The sequence below is a fragment of the Amborella trichopoda genome, chromosome 7 (genome assembly GCF_054954075.1).
Source record: "Amborella trichopoda isolate Santa Cruz 75 chromosome 7, AtrichopodaSantaCruz75HAP2 v2.0, whole genome shotgun sequence".
Lineage (NCBI taxonomy): Eukaryota > Viridiplantae > Streptophyta > Magnoliopsida > Amborellales > Amborellaceae > Amborella > Amborella trichopoda.
Window position 1 is genome coordinate 6422661 of NC_142342.1, and position 19307 is coordinate 6441967.

Sequence of the window (19307 nt, forward strand, 5' to 3'; positions counted from 1 at the left end):
CTCTATTAAGGATTATACGTTCATTGAAGTCATAAGTCTTTATATCTTTTCTCACTACTTCCAATCATGCCCATTTCTCTTGTATTTTTTTAGCCTTCCACTTGAACTAACTCGCACCTCCTAACAGGTGATGTACTAAGTCAACGTCATATATAGCCAGCCCACCCAAGTCTACTGTCTCTCATCTTATCGCCCACTAGTGTCATGGAACCACTTAAGAATCACTAGATGATTAATTTCTAAAAAACAAAATTTAAATTTTGAGTTTTTGAAACTTAGATCTTAACCTCCAAAAATTAGATAGATCTTTATTCAATCTTGAGACCCTTTTTTCTAGTACATAGATCTTACTTTCTAAAAATTAGATAGATCTTTGTTCAATCTCGAGACCATTTTTTCTAGCACATAGAGAATGCGATTAAAAAAAAAATTCTTCATTGAGGTCGGTGTATGGGTTGAACCAATTGCATCTCCAAAAGTTGGGGTCTTACCCAAGGGAGTAAATACATAATACTACGGGATTGTATACAATGAGACCATTTATTTTTGGAAAAAGTTTATATAGAGCCGAGGCTCTAAACAATCAAATGAGAGCCTATCTCAAAACTTTCACTAGAAGAGGTTGTTTTGATACCCGAATATCTTCTAATTGATCATCTCGACATCAACATGCATAGACACGAGAGAAAAATCGATTTCAAGTTTTGGAAATAGTGTATTTTGTAACGTATTTTTTGACCGTCAATTTTCATGATTTTCAAGTTCTCATAGATCTGTCGATCTACACTATTTTTTAAGTTTTAAACTTTATAAATAAAGATAAAAATATATTTTAAGGCTATCTCATAGATTTTTAGTATTGAAACCACATTTTTCGAAACTATTTGGAGGTAGGCTCTAATTTCATGGTTGGCTCTGTACAAACCGCACCATTTGCTTTTTAATAAAAGTGGTCACAATTCTTTACAACCATTTGATGTGAAATTTGATAGCTCGATGTATCACAAAATTCATGAAATTTCATTTGAAGTTTGAGTTTAGTCAATAAATAATTGTAACCATCCAACTTTACATCCAATAGTCAATGATTATTGTGACCACTTTAAATAGTCTCATTGGATACTTTCCCTAAACGATTTCCTCTCCAGAGTCTGAGATATACTTATAACCTGTTTGTATTAAACTATTTCATCTCTATCCAGAAAGAGTCACACATAGATTTATGGTATGTTTATATTAATTAAACTATTGCCTCACTCTCTCTTTGTCTCTACTGTAATGAAAACCCAATCGTTGAAAAGTGCTGTGGGCAGGGCATCTTAGCTATTCCCACTACTTGTAACACCACTTGTAACTTGAAACTTGCAACCGTTAACGTCAAATCCTTTTTAAAACCCACCCATTCATTTTCATTCAAAATTCACGAACGGTCTCTTAACTCTTTTCTGAAAAATCTTCTCTTCCACTCCACGTTTTCAACGATTCATCATTCCTCTTATTCTCCTATATTTGACTCTGCTTGGTTTTCCCTCCTGTCAAGAAAAACCCCAGACCAGAGCACCCTTGAAGAAGTTGTTTCAATATCAGAGTTGTTTCTATTCAACAAGTAAATATGGCCCTGGTTTCTTACTTTCAGAAGATGAAAGTCACATGCTTTTTTCAGTCTAGATTGTGTTTTTGATGTGGGTTTTTTTTTTTTTTCCCTCATGTAGTGTATCCAAGGGTGAAAGTCGCAGAGCAGGAAGATGCTTCACTCTCCTTAGATGATCGTCCCTTTTGCTTCCCAGCTCTTACTGTTTCTGATTCAGGTTTGTTTCTCTGAGTATTCTATGAATTTATGAACCTCTCTTTCTTTCTCGTACGTCTTTCTCTCACTATGTAAATCATGTTATGCGTTTGACTTTATGACCTCTATAGTGAGGCCATGGGAGTTTTAATGGTTTCGGGGCATAAATTTGTCTTATTGGTGAATTTGGCATCTGGGCATGTGGAATTCGTTTAGGTTACCGTATGATGATATTTTTAGAGCGTTGTCGGTTAATTACATAATTTAGGAACTTTTAAATTATGTTTGGTGATTTGTGTTTTTTGCACATGAACTAGTAAATTCCATAGCTTTTTGATGATTTTCCGCTATGAAGGGAATTCTGCTTTGGACTTATTACAGGTGTTTCATTTAATCTGGTGGTTTGGTTTTGATCATTGTTCAGCCATGCATCTGCAAGGCGTGTTTCATTTAATCTGGTGGTTTGGTTTTGATCATTGTTTAGTTATGCATCTGCAAGGCTCTACAAGGTGGTTATGTTTGATCTGTCACACACACACACAGAGAGATCATGGAAACCCAAGCTTCTTTTTTTTTTGTGTGTGTGTGCACATCTGCTTGTGCAGTATGAATTTTTCATTCTAATTGAATTAACCAGTGTGGTGGGACTCAGGGACTCGGCCAGGTGAGTCTCTCGGCACACTGGAATTAACCTCCATGTTGCTGGTTTAAGTTAGGTATGATCTTTATTAATAAGCACGATGTAACTTCCTAATATGGATATAAAACGTACGAATGGATCTTGAAGGTTACGTCTCATGATATTGGATGCCCACTGATCTGGTGGTTTGGTTTTGATCATTGTTTAGTCATGCATCTGCAAGGCGTGTTTCATTTAATCTGGTGGTTTGGTTTTGATAATTGTTTAATTATGCATCTGCAAGGCTCTACAGGGTGGTTATGGTTGATCTGTCACAGAGAGAGAGAGAGAGAGAGAGAGAGAGATCATGGAAACCCAAGCTTCTTTTTTTTTTTTTGTGTGTGTGCACATGTGCTTGTGCAGTATGAATTTTTCATTCTAATTGAAGTAACCAGTGTGGTGGGACTCAGGGACTCGGCCAGGTGAGTCTCTCGGCACACTGGAATTAACCTCCATGTTGCTGGTTTGAGTTAGGTATGATCTTTATAAATAAGCATGATGTAACTTCCTAATATGGATATAAAACGTACCGATGGATCTTGAAGGTTACATCTTATGATATTGGATGCTCACTAATGGAGTCTGTGATAAAATATTTGAAGGGATAGTATCATGTGGCATCAACAGTCTCTTATCCTGTTATATTTTTGGTTACTAAGGTTATAGATTTTGAGCATGGATATTTAGTAAAAAAATTATTTGAAGATTAGGATATGAGTTATCTTGTGGCATCCACATAACTCTATACCGGTTTTGTATCCAGTAGTGTCTGTATGAGATTTTGGAGTATGAATGTAATTTCTATCAATTTTTGGTAAAAGTTGTATAAACTATGGCAAAATTTTTGGAGTATGAATGTAATTTCTATAAATTTTTGGTAAAAATTATAAACTATAGCAAAATTTGTGAACTTATACATGCATCGAAGAATCTCATGAAGAGAGTTACTTCCCGGAGATCGAAGAGACACAGGATGCTGGTATTGTGAAATGCTTGTGTTATTCTAGTCCTTGGGATAGTTGTGGTAGAAAAGAAGGGACGAGTTCATTGCTATTTGCAAGTCTAACATGTTACTTCCCTGAGATTGACGAGACACAGGTTGCTGGTATCATGAAATGCTTCTGTTATTCCAGTCCTTGGGATAGTTGTGGTAGAAAAGAAGGGACGCGTTCATCGCTCTTTGCAAGTCTATCATGTTACTTCCCCGAGATTGACGAGACACAGGATGCTAGTATCATGAAATGTTTCTGTTATTCCAGTCCTTGGGATAGTTGTGGTAGAAAAGAAGGGACGAGTTCATCGCTATTTGCAAGTTATTTTGAGATTTCATTTGTCTTGAATGTTGTGTCTCTGTCAATTGGCAGATGTATGTTGACGAGTTCGATTCACTCAAACTACTCAGTGGCCCAACTCATTTGCATAAATATCCCTTGGATTTGTGGTTAAGACTATTGTCTCTTAGAAGCTTTTGTGGAAAAATATTAGAAAACGGTGCTGGGGAGAGGTATGAGGCTATGACTGCTGTTACTAGTTAACCTATTAAATATGTCACCACAAATCAGATGGTAAAGGTTAGAGGTAAGAACTTGCCAAATATTCTCTGGTTTGAAGAAGTGTACAGAAAATTTAGGGAATGCATATGATTATGAGACTTTAAAGGATAGCTCGTATGTGGGGATTTTGGGATTCTTTACATTTCTCCTAGAGGGGAAAGAGTGAATTCAAGAAAATGGAAACAAGTCAAGGTAGATTGAGAAAAAGAAATACATTGAGCCCAAACGGAAGAAATTCTTAGTAATAGTGAGGTGAGAGCCTATTAAGTATTCTACTAGAGGCACAAAAAGGTGGCTTCACCATTTGAAGCTGTAATAAAGGAGGACAATGATGCTAATAAAAGCAAAACTTTACAGAATCAGACTCATAGGATGATTTGAGTTGACAATCTAATCAGGGTATGAGTTGGACTAATGAGAGGTAAGAATCATAGCTGAACTAGGCCTATTAAGGGGCACTACATCTTAAGTTCAACTCTTACCACTGAAAAATTAGGAACAAAATGAATTTGAACTTGAGGTAGGGACAACACGTCTATTTGCACAGATTTGGATCACTGATAGAAATGGAACTCCTTATATAGACCTTATTCGATTTGAAGCAATGAGGAAACGTGAACCAATTAATGGCCCCGGAATTGAAATGAATATATACAACTAGAGGACACAGTTTTATTTTTCATAAATGGAAATTTGGTATGGACATATCAAAGAATGAGACCAATGAAGAAAGAGCAGTGATTAAACTCATTTCCGAGTTGTTGGAAAAACTGATTGAATCAACATGAATTGTCCAGTGAGCAAACTTTTATAAATGAAAAACTTGGTATGTGTCTAATGCTTTAGTTATGCATAGTTTTATGTCTTCTTTTGATATAGAATGACATTTTCTGACATGGTTGGAATATGGGTACCAGTTTGTATACGGAAGCCAAAAACTTTGAACATGGAGGAAGAGTTTAGGTAAGTGGGAATCAATTGAGTTTATTTTGTCGTTCTATTGATTATAGAGTCATACTTATCAGATTCTGCAGTTAGAATGTCATGATGCATATATAGCTGAAAAAATGAATGTCTTTTGGATTCACCTAGTTGGTAACTTCTGGTCCAAGACCTAGACTTTAGACTTCTTGAAAGGCAAAGTGGGGCTTCACCATTTATTTACTGGTTAGACCTATTCTTTCCTTTTGGGTTCTATTTCTTCATATAATTTTTTAATCACTATGAGATACAAATGTGGAACTTAGTGTTGTGAATAATGCTCTCATGTTTATTTTCGTATGAGAATCACATTTTATAAGATAATTATTGCTTTGGAAATTTTGGGGAGATCTAACTATGATAGATCTTTATTGGACCCAAAAGAACCAAGGATGTTTATGAAAACTTCAAAACTTGGATAAAACTGAGCTATCAAAAGTCGAAGAGCAGAGTGGATCTGACTTGGGCAAGTTGAGTTGACTCGTCTGACTTGTTCGACAATCATTTAGCTACTGAAATTTGGTATTATAATCGTAGAACTTCTTGACACAATCATTATTTAGTCAAGCTAATCAGTAAGTTATTAAAACATCCTATATCCTACACTCAAAGAAGAAAAAGATTAAGGGAATATGTTTTTCACCCAATTGCAACACATTATCAGTACCAGCTAAAAGGTGTATATAGGGTCAGGACTTCCAAGGATGGCAGCTGTAGACTTCCAATGAGCTATTGCTTTGATTCCACGACGTGTCAGGACTTCCAAGGATGAAGGCTGTAGACTTCCAATGAGCTATTGCTTTGATTCCACGACTCTGAACCCCACTTCATTAAGACATTACAGATTCTAATTGCAATGGACTGCTAGATTCCTGAATTCGAGAGGACTCGATTTTTTATGCAATATAACAGAATCAATTGTAGAAACACTAAGAACTTCGAATTTCACTCAAGCAACGTCTAATTGGCCTTATTGGTTTCTTTTGCTTATTGGTTTCTTTTGCTTCTTTTGCTTCTTGCCATTTTCACTGGTGTAACACTGTTGCTTTTGTCTCGTTGTGTTTGCCCTTTAAACCAATAATGAACTATGATAACGAAATTTGTCTGAAAAAGAAATTAAGTTGTCCTTAAATCAATTCCAAGATGCTCATTTCAATTAAAGAAAAGCTACAACAGAAAGGGTGTCCATTCAGTCTGTACATGCATACTTGTAGACCCAATAAAAGGAATTTTCACGCATAAGTTTAACCGAGGTGCTTGGTAGCTGATTTTGCCCGAAATCAGATCCCCTACTGTAAATAAACAAGTAAATTAGGGTCTCAATAGAGTTTCATGAAGAAAAATAGGCTACGATACCATGTAAACATCAGAGAATAATATCTGAATGATCTTAGTCAAACTGAACCCTCAAGTTATACATAGAACTGCTATGATTCTAAAATGCCCTCAAGTTAGAGCAAAGGAACAAAGAGACTTATATACTGATTACAACTATGACCTCACACATACAAATGCCTTTTACCAGGAGCAATGCACCATGTACACTATCTTGGGCACAGCCGGAAGTCCAGTATACTTTATGTTTATGGAATGTTTTCTTTGTTGTCAATTTGGATTCATACAAATTACAAGCACCCCACATGTCCAATGTTTACAATGGATGGACGAGTGAGCTTTTTACTTGAACTCTGTCAAAAGATCAGCCATTCTTTGAGCTGATCAAAGACATATCCCAACCGTCTGTTGTTCGACATCTGGTGGTTGGAGGAGTCCTGGAAAATGTCGAATACAAATAAAAGAAGAATATTAAAACTCATTTTGTGTTCCTTGCAGACTACATTTGAGAAGTCATTGTCCTTTCATGACATAAGGGTCGCCTGTGACATAATAGTTTTTTTATGCATACGAGGGGGATGATTACGTAAGTCTGTCTTACTTTTGTTAGCATGCGAGGGGAATGATTACATGATCAGGCTTATATGTTTTTCTTAATTTAGAGTATCCAGATTGTGCATTTTTATGAATTGTCCAATCAAACAATAGATCAGGTAGGGATTGAAATGTAAGCAGTGACCTAAGCTACTTGGTTGACCGTCTATGAGACTGGATGGTCCAGATGTTCCAAACTTATGGGACCCTTATAAGCCTGGTCTTATAGGCCTCCATGCATATAATTAATTTGAAGATCGAAAAATCACAAATTGTTGCTGTGCGTCTGCTTCCTTTGTAAGTTTATTTACTTAAATTTATTTGAAGTGGTTTGCTTATGATTTGTTGCTTAGTTCTTCTAATGAGCATCTTGTGCTATAGGTGTTGAATACCGAAGCTGCTCTCCCCCAACAGTTGCAAGGGATCCAAATTCCCATGTTCCGAATGTGACATTCTCGACCTTTTTCATTTAATTTTCAACTTAGTTGGAATTATCCATGAAGTGTTTATATGTTTTGAAGTGTTTATATGTTTTTGCTCATCAGGTCCAACGTCGCGATTGTATAGTAGAAAAGAACAAAGAAATTGATGCAGAAGACAGGCCTAATATTCGAGCTAGCCCACTGCCAAGGCCCCGTGCTGTGTTATCCAGTCCTGGTAACTCATTCTTTTCTTATTTCCCCTTTGTAAGGTTTAAAATGCTGGTTCTTATGAGGACTCGAGGTGTCGAACTCCTTACTACAAAGCAGGTCACTTCATTAGGCAAAGACCATGGTATTGAGGGGAAGAGGGAGAGTTTGACTATTGGTTATGTGTCATCTGTGTTAAATAGAACCTGGTCATCAATGAAGATTGTTGTTTCTTTTCATTTATTGGTTTCAATTAACACTGCATGTGTCAGTGAGAGAGAGAGAGAGAGAGAGAGAGAGAGAGGGCGAGATTTTTTGTGTCATTGGACTGTTTGTTTGTAGTACTTGTTTGTAGTAGTAGATATGAAGGGTGATTGTTGCTTCTTTTGGGTTTGTTGGTTTCAGTCAATGATGAAGTACTCGGTAACAGGAACAAGTTAACACAAGTTAGAACGTCAGCTACCAAGAAAAGCAACCCACTTCAACCCACAAACCCTTCTGTTAAGGTCAATTCAAGAAATGTTCAAGAAACCACTTCAGGCAAAAGCAAAAGAACTCCTCAGGATAGCCAAGTAAGGACTCAGCCAAGGGGGACACATTCTTCAGGATCTGCAGTATCAAGACCCAAAACATCTCTCAAAAAGTAGCCACATGTTACAGTAGTGATATCCAAGGTTTTGAATCAGTAGACTACTTAGAAATTACTGATCAAGATCACGAGGATTTTAAATTTTGATCCAGACATCCTCGGCTTTTATGATCATCTTGTAGTGATGAATAATTTTCATCTTTCAACCCTGTAATTCTCGTGGTTTTTCTGGAAGGATGATACTTCTCGCATCATTCCAGTGGAGTAAATATATATCCAGTTTCTCAATGTTATTATCCAGTTTCTCTATGTTATCTATAAATTTGTTTAAAACTGTGAAGTGGTCCAATAGCATAAAATTAAAATGGGCAGTAGGGATCCCTGGCTCATCTCTCTGCATCAAAAAACAAAAACAACCATCTCTCTTCCCATACCTGAAAACCTCCCCCCACCACCTTCCCCAGTTTTCTATTTTTATTGTTTTGTTTCTTATTTCTACTTCTATTTTTTTATTTTTTAACTGGGTCTGCCTTCAAGGATTTAAGTGAACCATCCAAGGCATTAACATCAACATTAATATGAAACAAGACTATAATTCAAATTACACCAATCTCCAGCTAATATCCATGATCAACCATTTGTATTATGAAGTAAACACATTTTTAGTTGTTTATCTATGTAAAGGAACGAAAGCTATCTGAGATTTGCAAATCTTTATTTTCGTCCACTTCCATCTCTTCAGCCGAAGCCTCTACCTCTACCTCTGTAGTTAGCTGAAGTCTCTTATCTCTTCTGCCGGGGGAGGACGAGACGCGATGCCGGAGAACCAAATCCCCTTCTGTACCCACGAAGGAAACCATCACCTTTCTCTTTATATTCCTATATTCCATGGTATTCCATACCCCGTGCTCGTTCATGATGAGAGATTAATTATTAATCATATGAATAAGATATTTCCCATTCTTCCTTTGTTTAGAAAAAGATTTTTTCTATTCGTAAATATCCTCATCTCCTTCTCTGTCATTTAGGGTATGGTGGATCGTTGGACCTTTGCACTGTAGACACAACGTATTTGTATGTGTGGATCTATAAAGGAGAAAGAGACAGATCATTTGAAACTTTTGCCATATTGCGAGCCTCATTAATCTTCTTCCCTATATTATATGTTCTGAACAAGGATCATCTCCAACATTAGCCATTGTCCTTACAACTCTCACAGAGGATCATCAATTCATTTAAAACCCTTTCTCTCTCATGACTTCTCTCTTTTCGCCCTTTGTCTCTACCCCATCAAGAGAGTCGAGAAATGGAAAACTGACCTTCCTCTGGGCCCTTGTCCCCTAGCCATCATCAGCAACTTGCACCAATTTGGCGGGCTAATGCATTTGTACCTTCACAAACCTCTTGAAGCAAAGTATAGTTCAATCATGCACCCACATCTTGGCCACGATTACAACATAGTCATCTCTTCCCCACTTCTTGCCTCTCTGAACCTTGAGATCTATGATCTTGCCAAACTGATAGTCATAGGGGCGCCTTCACTATGGCCATGACTTGCAGTTGCTTAGATGTAGGATTCATCCCATAAGGCTGCTAATTGCAAGCCTTTTGTCCTCAACTTAGTTCTGAAGCATTGGGTACTTACAGCATACTCAAGCTCAAGTGTCTCTGCATGATTCGAAGAGTACATAGATCTGACACACCTAAGGAATATTGTTTTTTCTTTTGGATGTTATCTGTTGAGCTACTTGTGTGGGAAGATTTCTTCCCATCTGTTGACTTAGTTAATGAATTAAGGGGTTTAAGGTCGGTTTGAGAGGAGTCATGAGTAGCTGGATATATCTCTTGAAAAGGTGATCCAAGAGACCAAGATCATTTGCTTGGTGGGTTTAGACGGAGAGGGAATTTGGTGGGGGACATGTTTGAACTTCTAGTCGATGGGTTTGGGAGCTACTGGATGGGTTGGGGAATTCGTATTTGAACTGGACCGATGTCATGAACATCATCTTGGCAAGTTAAAAGTTCATGGTGAAATTCAATGTTGTTCTCGATCTCTAGTTAGAATTGCTTTCAGCATTTCTAGAATTAACAGATTTAAGACACCAAATAGAAAAGTCTATGGCAAGGCACATCAACGTACAATAACATTAATGACAAGAATGCATTTTTATCAGGCAGAGATACCACCTCCTTTACTAGAAAGATACCTCTACTACTTTATAATGGCAGAGCTAATGAAGAATCTTAGATTCATGGACAGAGCAGAAGTGGATGTAGGATTGGTTGTAAAGCTAGAGAAATGAATGAAGAAAATGATCCTTGTGAATTGAACTATCTGACGTCAGCGGTTCAGGAGACACTGAGTTTGCACCCTCCATTCCCATTGATAGTGCCTTGAGAATCCATTGAAAGCTGCACCATAGATGGATATGAGATACCTCCCCATTGGAAGGGATTGACAACACTGGGAAGATGCTGAGAAGTACAAACCAGAGAGATTCAGATTAACTCCATTGTTAAGGGTCTAATTAATTTATATTTGTTAAAGGGTGCGGTTTTTTACAGAACTTAGGCTCTATGCAATTAAAGTAAAGGACACCTTCAAATAGTGTGGAGAAATGTGGTAGCCTCAAAATATACTTTCAATAAAGCAAAGCATACTTTCAATACTAGAAATCTTTGTGATAGCCTCAAAATATACTTTCATCTTTTTCATCTTTAACTATAAAATTTAAAGCTTCAAAAATACTGTAGATCGAGTAGATCTATGAAAACTTGGAAATCTTGAAAATTGACAGTCCAAAAATATGTTACAAGACGCACTATTTCCAAAACTTGAAATCCATTTTTTTCTCATATCCATGCATCTTGTTGTCGAGATGATCAATTTGAGGATATTTGGGAATCAAAACAACCTCTTCTACTGAAATTTTTGAGATGTGCTCTAATTTAATTGTTTACAGCCTTGGCTCTATTTGAACTTTTTCCTTTTGTTAAATTCGAAAGCCAGTTTAACTCTTTCAAGGGTCAAACTGTTCCTCATGATTAGCTCATCAAACTTGCTTGAGTTCGACAGTGCAAGGATCAAAACTTGCTTGAGTTCGACCTTGCAAGGGTCAAATCTTGCTTGAGTTCCACCCTTCAAAGGTCAAACTTAAAGAAACACTAGAAAACACATGGAGGGGGCTCAGAACTCTAAAACAATAGATAAAATTAGAACAAGATGACTTGAAATCATGCAATTGCCATTCATCTAGTGGAGAAACACAACGTTTCCATGAGGAACATTCGAGTTTGTTGAGAAACAAAACAAGCGCATCCTTTGATTTAATGCCCAGGCTTCTTGATTTGGTCTAGTGATGTAAATACACAAGTTTGCACAAGGGACATGAACTTCCTAATTGATACAAATTAAAAGATGGATAATTCACAATTTATATTAAAGTATAAAACAGCTTCTCAAATGCAGCTTTTCAACTCACTACCACCATCAGAAACCCATTGAAATTTTGAATTTCATCCGGAATCCACAACAAACCAAGCCAATTTACTTTCTTACTTCGCACTTACCCCATAGTGCCCAATTTGGGGCCTTAGTTTAATCTTTTTGACCCTTAAAAGGGTCCAACTCAATCAACTGTAAGACTTTCCATAATGTCTAAATGGCATGCGAGAATCATCCTTCCTTTTCATAATGTCGAACTTGCAAGCCTGACCCTTCAATGTGGTCAAACTTGCAAGTTCGATCTTTCAATGTTGACCTTAACGACATATGTAAACTAGTCCGAACCTTTGAAGGTTGAATTCGTGATGATTTTAATTATAAAAAGTTTTGACAAAAGGACTTAAATGTAAAATTAAAAATTTTTAGGTCTATTAAGGGATTGTCTATAAAGAGGCCATTTATATTTTGTACATGAAGGTCACAATCATTCCTACTCATCAGATGTCAAATTGGATGGCTTGAGGTGAGTCACAAAATAAGAAAAATTGTTTTTTTGAAACTCTATATTCGATGACGCTCTTACCACCACCCATTTAAAAATTTAAGAGACAAAAATGATTATAACCTCTATATATAGAAAATAAATGGCATCTTTTTAAAGAATCCCATGTATTAATTTTAGGGATTTGTACGATAATTTTGTTGCGAAAAATAAATGACCAATCCTCAAGGCTAAAGCTTCCCATATCTCAAATACAGTATTACACAAAATTGTGGAGTGTCGAATATGAAAAGTAACTAAATACATCCTTAGGAAAGGTCACTAGTTTTTATTCATTAAAGGTGCGTTTGGATCTTAGGGTAAGCAAAACCTTATTTTAGATCATACCATGGTTATGCAAACTCTGGTTATGTCAAAAACCTGGTTATTGAGAAATGACTGTTTGGATAGCTTGTAGATAACCCTCGTTTGGATCAACTATTTTGCATAGCCTGGGTTTATACTATTTGGGACACGTTTGGTATGTATGAAAATATGTAAATGTATTTCTCAATTGTTGCTTGGAAAACCCTAATCCAGAAGGAAACCCACCTTGGGAAGAAAGTTACCTTACCAGTACAAGTATCTTATCAACCCTTTATCAAGTACGGTCTTAAATGACACTTTTAGATACAAAGACAATATGTAAATGGGATACAAGCTTACATGCAAGTAATTGGTCATTCCATTGAGAAACTCGACGAAGATATGCAATTTTACCATCTCTCTCCGCCCCTTCTCTATAAAAATTTATAGCTCTGCGAAAATTCTCTCCCTAGGAAGGCCACGAGTCCCTCACTCGTACATGAAGGCCACGAGTCCCTCACTCAAACTGAGCGTACATGCGTGTTATACTCCTAAGTTCTCTTATAACAAGACAAGTATGCATTTTCTTTCTTTTAAAAAACCCTAAAATATACACGTGTTTCTCATACAAAGACATTGCTTATAATTGGGCAAAACTCTTACCAAATTGCCAATACACAATTTAACGCCCTCTAGATGGCCATGCGCGAAAGAGACGCATAAACAAAACCCCCTTTTTTTTTCATGACTTTGCCGATCCCTTTATGGGAACACAACGCGGTTACGTGACCACTAAAATACCAAACATAGTTTTTTGAAGGATAACATGGTTATTCAAAACCACATTTTGTTAACCCCAGGATCTAAACGGAGCCACCAAACATGTTTTTTTGCGGGGTTATTCTGTTAACCCCAGGATCTTGCCCTAACAGCACAAGCACATAGACATAAAATAAAACAAAGACTACCAGACTACATTTATTATTGTTTGTATACGAGATGCAGATCAGCAGTGTCCATTCAAAAGCCTACCAGACTACATGTATTATTGTTTGTGTGTACCGGACGCAGATCCGCAGTGTCCATTCTCGCGGACAGATGGTCGATATGAACCATCCCTCCTTGGAGGGATTGTCGTGCATTCACATGCATCTATTATAGGGATTGTCAACATTCAAAAGAAAATGGGGACGGTTTCGCACAACACCGGACATTGAATGTTGAAACTGCTAACCATAAATAAACCCACCAAGAACCATAAGCACCATGCTTGCACTGTCTAAGACACAACATTCAAAGAACAGTAGTAACCCCAAAACACAGGTTTCTGATAAGAAACCGTAAATAATTTGTCAAAAAAAAAGAAAAGATAACATACTGCCTCAAAACTACAAAATGTAGAAACATATGTTCTCATCTTTTATTTCTCTAATGGAAAAACAAAAAAAAAAAAAGAATCCAGTGACTAAAATCAGTCCGAGAGGCCACCCAAAAGAATGCTCATTTAATAAAGGACGTGAATGTGTGCTTCGTAATCTGCTTTATCGTTGACTCATGATCAAGTAGCAGTCTTCCTCCTGGGTGCTGCTTCAGTTCCTGGATGAGCAGAAAGAGAATTGGAACAGTATGAGAAGGCTATGCTTAGGTATGAACTTTTCTTCCATAATATGAGGCAGTGTTTCAAACATTAGACCAGTGGATCGGATCGGTTAACCACCGGTTCCAAGTCGAACCGGCTGATCTATCAAGAGCCAGATCGGCAGCAGTTCATGGTGTTCAAACAATGGAAAGAATAGAGAAAAAATAAATTTCAGGGATGAAATATTGGCAAAGAAAATAAAAGAAAGAAACACTTACAAATCAAAACCAAATATTTGATTTCATCTAATAGGAGCAATAAATTAAACCAAAATGAAAATATAAAATAAAAAACCCTTCAAAAAGAAAATGGTGGGGAAAAAACTAAAATTTATCTTAAATATTTTTTTGTCGAGATACAAAACATTTAAGGACTTTTGTAGATCAAAATGTGATAGGAACATTTTTGGACAATTTTGAACAAATTACATGAAAAAATAAGATTTGGGTTCAAAAATCCCCAACATTTGGACTTATTAATTTCATCTATTTTGTTTTTTAATTTAAAAAATGCTTTCGTATATACAGGAAAGAGGGCACAATTAACTATTTGACATTAAAAAATGCTTGTATAAATAGGAAAGAGGGCACAATTAACCATTTGACACTGGTTTCATGATTTTTTGATGAATAAATGAATGAGAACCATTAAAAATGTCGGATTAGGGATTTGCTCAAAAAAATCTTTTTTCTTTTTAAATCCACCAATTTCGAAGAGACATGGACTAGTTCCCCCCTCAGTCCCAAACTAACACAGGTAGCTCTAAGTTGGCTCGGCAAACTTTTAGACATTAATATTAGGTACAGAAAAGACATACTAGGGAAAGATCTTGATCTTCATGACGCACTGTCCTTTGAAATGATGGATAGTAATGGAGAGAGAATGGGACCCAAAAAACCAAGACATCAATAGCAGGTCCTCTCCATCTCCTTTACTTTCTATCTCTAGAGATGCCCAATATGGTGATGACCATAAGATCTATGGTTTTTCCATACTTCTTAGAATTATTCTATATTTCCCTTTAGGACAAGGGAAACCATATATATGGACGATGGTTTCTCCATAGTTCTTAGAATTATTGTATATTTCCCTTTAGGATAAAGGAACCATAGACATACCTTCTCTGAAACCACTCTTAAACCTTCGTGCCATGTGACGAAGATACCTCATGCGCCCTGTCCCCGTAGTTTTCCTCCTAATTGCCTTGACACTCCAATTATCTAAATCCATGAGCTCGAAAAAGTTAGTGAAACCAATATGTCTTCCATTCAATGTATCAAAATTAAAAATTACCAAAAAATATTATAAATCGCGACTTGAAATGATACTAACGTATTTTGGTAAATAAAATTATTAAGGGCATATATTACTGCAGCCTTACTTCTACAACTAGAGCTGCAACGATATATCAACTTTTTCCAATTATTAATAACAAAGATATAACAAGGCAGTCCTCAAAAAATACCAATTGGACTACTCATATCTTTTAGATAGCAGCTGCATGCTCTTTAAGTTATTCTTACTCATAAATATTAAGAGAACTATCAATCACACAAAAAAGCTCCAATCTGAAACTAAAAACCATTTTAACATAATATGCTAACCACATAGAGCATAATACCGCACAAAGGTAACCACATCATCTATATGCATGTGCATGCACAGAGAGACGAAGACAGGGGAAAAGAGAGAGAGAGAGAGAGAGAGAGAGAGAGAGAGGGGGGGGGGAAGAGAGAGAGAGAGAGAGAGAGAGAGAGAGAGGGTGGAAAAAGGAAATGAGGTGGCAGAAGAGGAGGGGGGGCTGTTGGCATTTGGTTAGTTAGACATCAAATTTGCACACATGCTCATCTTGTCTGGGTGATTAAAACCAAAAAGTGCTTCATGGGGACATATTTTTGTCCTTCAGCAGCATTCACACACAAATCTCTTGTCCTTATACCCAAGTTTTTCTGTTATAATTTTCTTTTAATTCAGTAGGCATCAGTTATGCATCAACTATCACAATAGGTACAAAAAACATACAAAGGAAAAATCAAACAAGCAGATAAATGTATCATAGGATGGAAATAGGAAATCTCCACCCACCACCTCCATAGCATGGTAAACATCTTTCTCACTAGAAGCCCAAAGGATGTCATTGCACACATCCATAAGTAGACAACTAATCAACACTTGCCGAACCCACCACATGGCAATGGGCAAATCACCATGTTGTGCTGCTGCTGTGCTAACTCCTGAGCACTTCTAGTGAAAAGGCTCAAGAGATGACAGCAACGTAGGTCCAAAAAAGCATAAACCAGAAAAGTCTCAAAACAATAGCCTGACTTACTAAATCGCTGCTTATGTACAAATCCAAAGATTCCTATCGTTCCTCTCCCAATGCCCTGCAAAGGGGTTGAGTATGTGAGGATTGGTTGGGTGGGTTTTTTGGGGGGTGTTGAACAACAAAGCATTAGAAATCGCACATCACATTTGTTATATGTCTCTATCACCTTGACTCTAGGATTCACCAAACCAATAATACTATTTTGATATGTTAGTTATGCAATTTTTTTTTTTCTTTCTTTGGTTCATTCTTTGATGTAACACTTGTGTTGAATATCAGTTGATTTGGGTTGTATATATATGGCACCATGTTCATTAGTCCATATTTCTAGCAGTGTTTTAAATAAGTTAGTCTTTGTCTAGTCATTTATGGACATAACCATGTGGACCTGGGTAGGGTGCTGGCCGCCCCCAGGCAGTGCCCTAGGCGACTAATTGTGCGCCCAGGGTCACCGCCCCGCCCTGGGCTGAATAGCTGCTTAAGCGTGGCTGGGCAGTCGACTTTTTGAACTATGGAGATAACATCAAAGTTGTTATGGAGATGGACTAATGAGGATCCCGATGGAGGTGGTTTATCTGGACATACCGTAGGGGTATTTTATCTTGACATTTAGTGGTCTTATTTAGGATCATGTCCAGGTAGGAGTTGTTAAAAATATATCTCCATGTGCAAGGAGGGTCAGCACTAGCGGATCTTTTATTTGTGCTTGTATGGCTCATTTGATCTGTTGACTTTTAGCTGCTTTGTCGGCCTTCTTGGATGTGACATGCGTCTTGCTGAGATTGGTGGTGATCCTTGTGTACTAGTTGCTCTCCCATGAAAGAGGTAATAAGGGACACGCCCCCCAACAGAAGACCCAGTTCAATTCCACTTCAACAATAGAAATTCTAAAATGAAGTCGGTGTAAACAATCAAGTTTCGTACAAAACAACGAAATCCTAAGCCTCAGTAATCAATAGAAGCAATAGAAAAACCAAATGACAAACAAACTCTAACATGCACAATAAACCATAACAGACGCATAGAACTGCAAATTCATGAAAATAACTAGAGAGAAACCATTCAACTGCAGCTATAGCCATGACGCAGCTTCCTTAAAACTGCATAGATATAAGAAATACAAAGAAACCCCCAAAATAGAGTCAACAATTCAGTGAAAAGCTAAAAGAGTGTGAAACTATAAACCATCTTTTGTAGTTACCATACACCATACATTCAATAATATAGTTGATAGAGAAGCCCCAACAAGCCATTGATTAGTCAAATTGAAAACAGCAAGCGCAAAGGGTTTGCAGTTCTACTAGCTCAGTTTGTGGTTCAACGTGCTCAATTAAAAAAAAAAAACCTCGTATAAATCCTAACCAATGCTCAATCCATCGAATCAAAAGCAGAAAAACATGAATCATTGATCAAAATTACCACCAAAAACTTTGAATTATGAGGTTTCACTTCTTCATACATTTTCTGATGCGGGCTGCAGGATATCCACATGAAGCACATCTGCTCTTCTGAAGATGAAAACTCCGGCGCCCACACCTTATACAGATGGTGTGGGTCTTGTTCCTCCTCTTACCAAAGCTCCCTGTACCTTTTCCCTACAAATTTAGGGTTAAAACAACACCAGAAACCATGAATTATCATCTTCTAAATCTTTAATCCTGAACAAAATTCACCTTGCTTTCGATTTGAATATGAGGCCCGGGTTCAGTGTTTTACCATGACGAAGATTGTTCTCTGTGTTCTCTTCTAGGTCGCCCCTTCGCAGAAAAGGCTGCGAGAGAGAACCTCTGCCACCTTTCTTGTGGAGTTGAGAAACCCTAGAATATCAATATATAACAATGATAAATGGAAATAGGGAAAATACGGTTAGGGCCCATGGTTTAAAAAGCCGATCTGTTATTCGGATCCGGCACCTTAAAAACAGATTTGGATCGATGAATCGGCGATTCAGATCGAGAATCGGCTGAATCGGTCGAATTAAAGCTTCAAAAAAATTCAAAAAAATTATTAAATTTTATTATAAATATTGTTTTTTTAGGAATCCAATAAAAAATGAGAGTACTACATTAGTAACTTTTATTTTTTTTCATTAATTTGTAAATATTGATATACTCTTTCCCTGTATGAACTTACGTTGACCATTAAATTTACATCACACAAAAGAAATCATAGAATTATCATGGATTAATTATAAAATCATATGTGGACTACAATAAAGAGTTGACTAAATCGATGAAAATTCGAATTGGTAGAAAATCCTACTCCGCTAAAAAAACTCAAATTATTACAACCTAACTAACTATAATATTATATACCATTAATATTTTATAATTATTTTATTATATAAATAATAACAAATCCAAAATATTTTATAATATCATCTAATTTAAAATGTATTATTAACAATTGTAAGAAAAATAGTACACTACATGATTTATAATACAAAAAATAATAAATAAAATAAAATATTTGATTATCAATGTAGAAATTATTAGAATGCATACCAATTTTCTTTAATTTTTAAAGTTTCTAGAATAAATTAGTAGAAAAGATTGTTAGCAGAAAGAGAGATTTCAAATGATCTCATTGTATGAATCCTATCTTTAAATTAATATTACTAAATTTATGTTAAAGACCATCATGTTATAAAAATAAAAAATATAATTAGACCATTTATTCCTAAGTTGTATTAAGAAATACCTTTTATTTTTTTGACAATAAATACTTATTGTATTATCTTTTTTTTTTTTTTACAAGAAAAATATGATACTTGTTGATTATCTTCTTCTTCTTTTTTGACAAAAGAAGAAGACGTTGTACTACATTTTTTTTTGCTTGTTATATTACTTCTTTTTTTTTTTACAAGAAAAATAAAAAAATGATGCTGCCAAAGTACATTTTATT

The 19307-nt window shown here is 36.3% G+C and overlaps 2 protein-coding genes across 2 annotated transcripts; one reads left to right on the plus strand and one right to left on the minus strand.

The window, feature by feature from the left end:
* The first annotated feature begins 1266 nt into the window (after positions 1-1266).
* LOC105421414 (uncharacterized) lies at positions 1267-8434 on the plus strand. Its single transcript, XM_011628771.3, has 5 exons — positions 1267-1606; positions 1713-1808; positions 7310-7374; positions 7474-7585; positions 7963-8434. Coding segments are annotated over exons 1-5 (516 nt in total). The 5' UTR covers positions 1267-1605; the 3' UTR covers positions 8205-8434.
* A 5217-nt stretch (positions 8435-13651) lies between these two features.
* LOC18444230 (large ribosomal subunit protein eL37x) lies at positions 13652-18195 on the minus strand. Its single transcript, XM_006854406.4, has 4 exons — positions 18120-18195; positions 17863-17998; positions 15196-15297; positions 13652-14034 (listed from the first exon to the last, which is right to left on the minus strand). The coding sequence occupies exons 1-4, from the start codon at positions 18120-18122 to the stop codon at positions 13997-13999; spliced, it is 279 nt and encodes a 92-aa protein (XP_006854468.2). The 5' UTR covers positions 18123-18195; the 3' UTR covers positions 13652-13996.
* Between the last annotated feature and the right edge of the window lie 1112 nt (positions 18196-19307).

Coding starts and splice junctions, on each gene's coding strand:
- LOC105421414 (XM_011628771.3), top strand. Junction 1,809..7,309: donor TCTTACTGTTTCTGATTCAG/GTTTGTTTCTCT, acceptor CTTGTGCTATAG/GTGTTGAATACCGAAGCTGC. Junction 7,586..7,962: donor TGCTGTGTTATCCAGTCCTG/GTAACTCATTCT, acceptor TGTTGGTTTCAG/TCAATGATGAAGTACTCGGT.
- LOC18444230 (XM_006854406.4), bottom strand. Junction 15,298..17,862: donor TGCAGCCCGCATCAGAAAAT/GTATGAAGAAGT, acceptor TCATGGATTTAG/ATAATTGGAGTGTCAAGGCA. Junction 14,035..15,195: donor TAAGAGTGGTTTCAGAGAAG/GTATGTCTATGG, acceptor CTGCTCATCCAG/GAACTGAAGCAGCACCCAGG.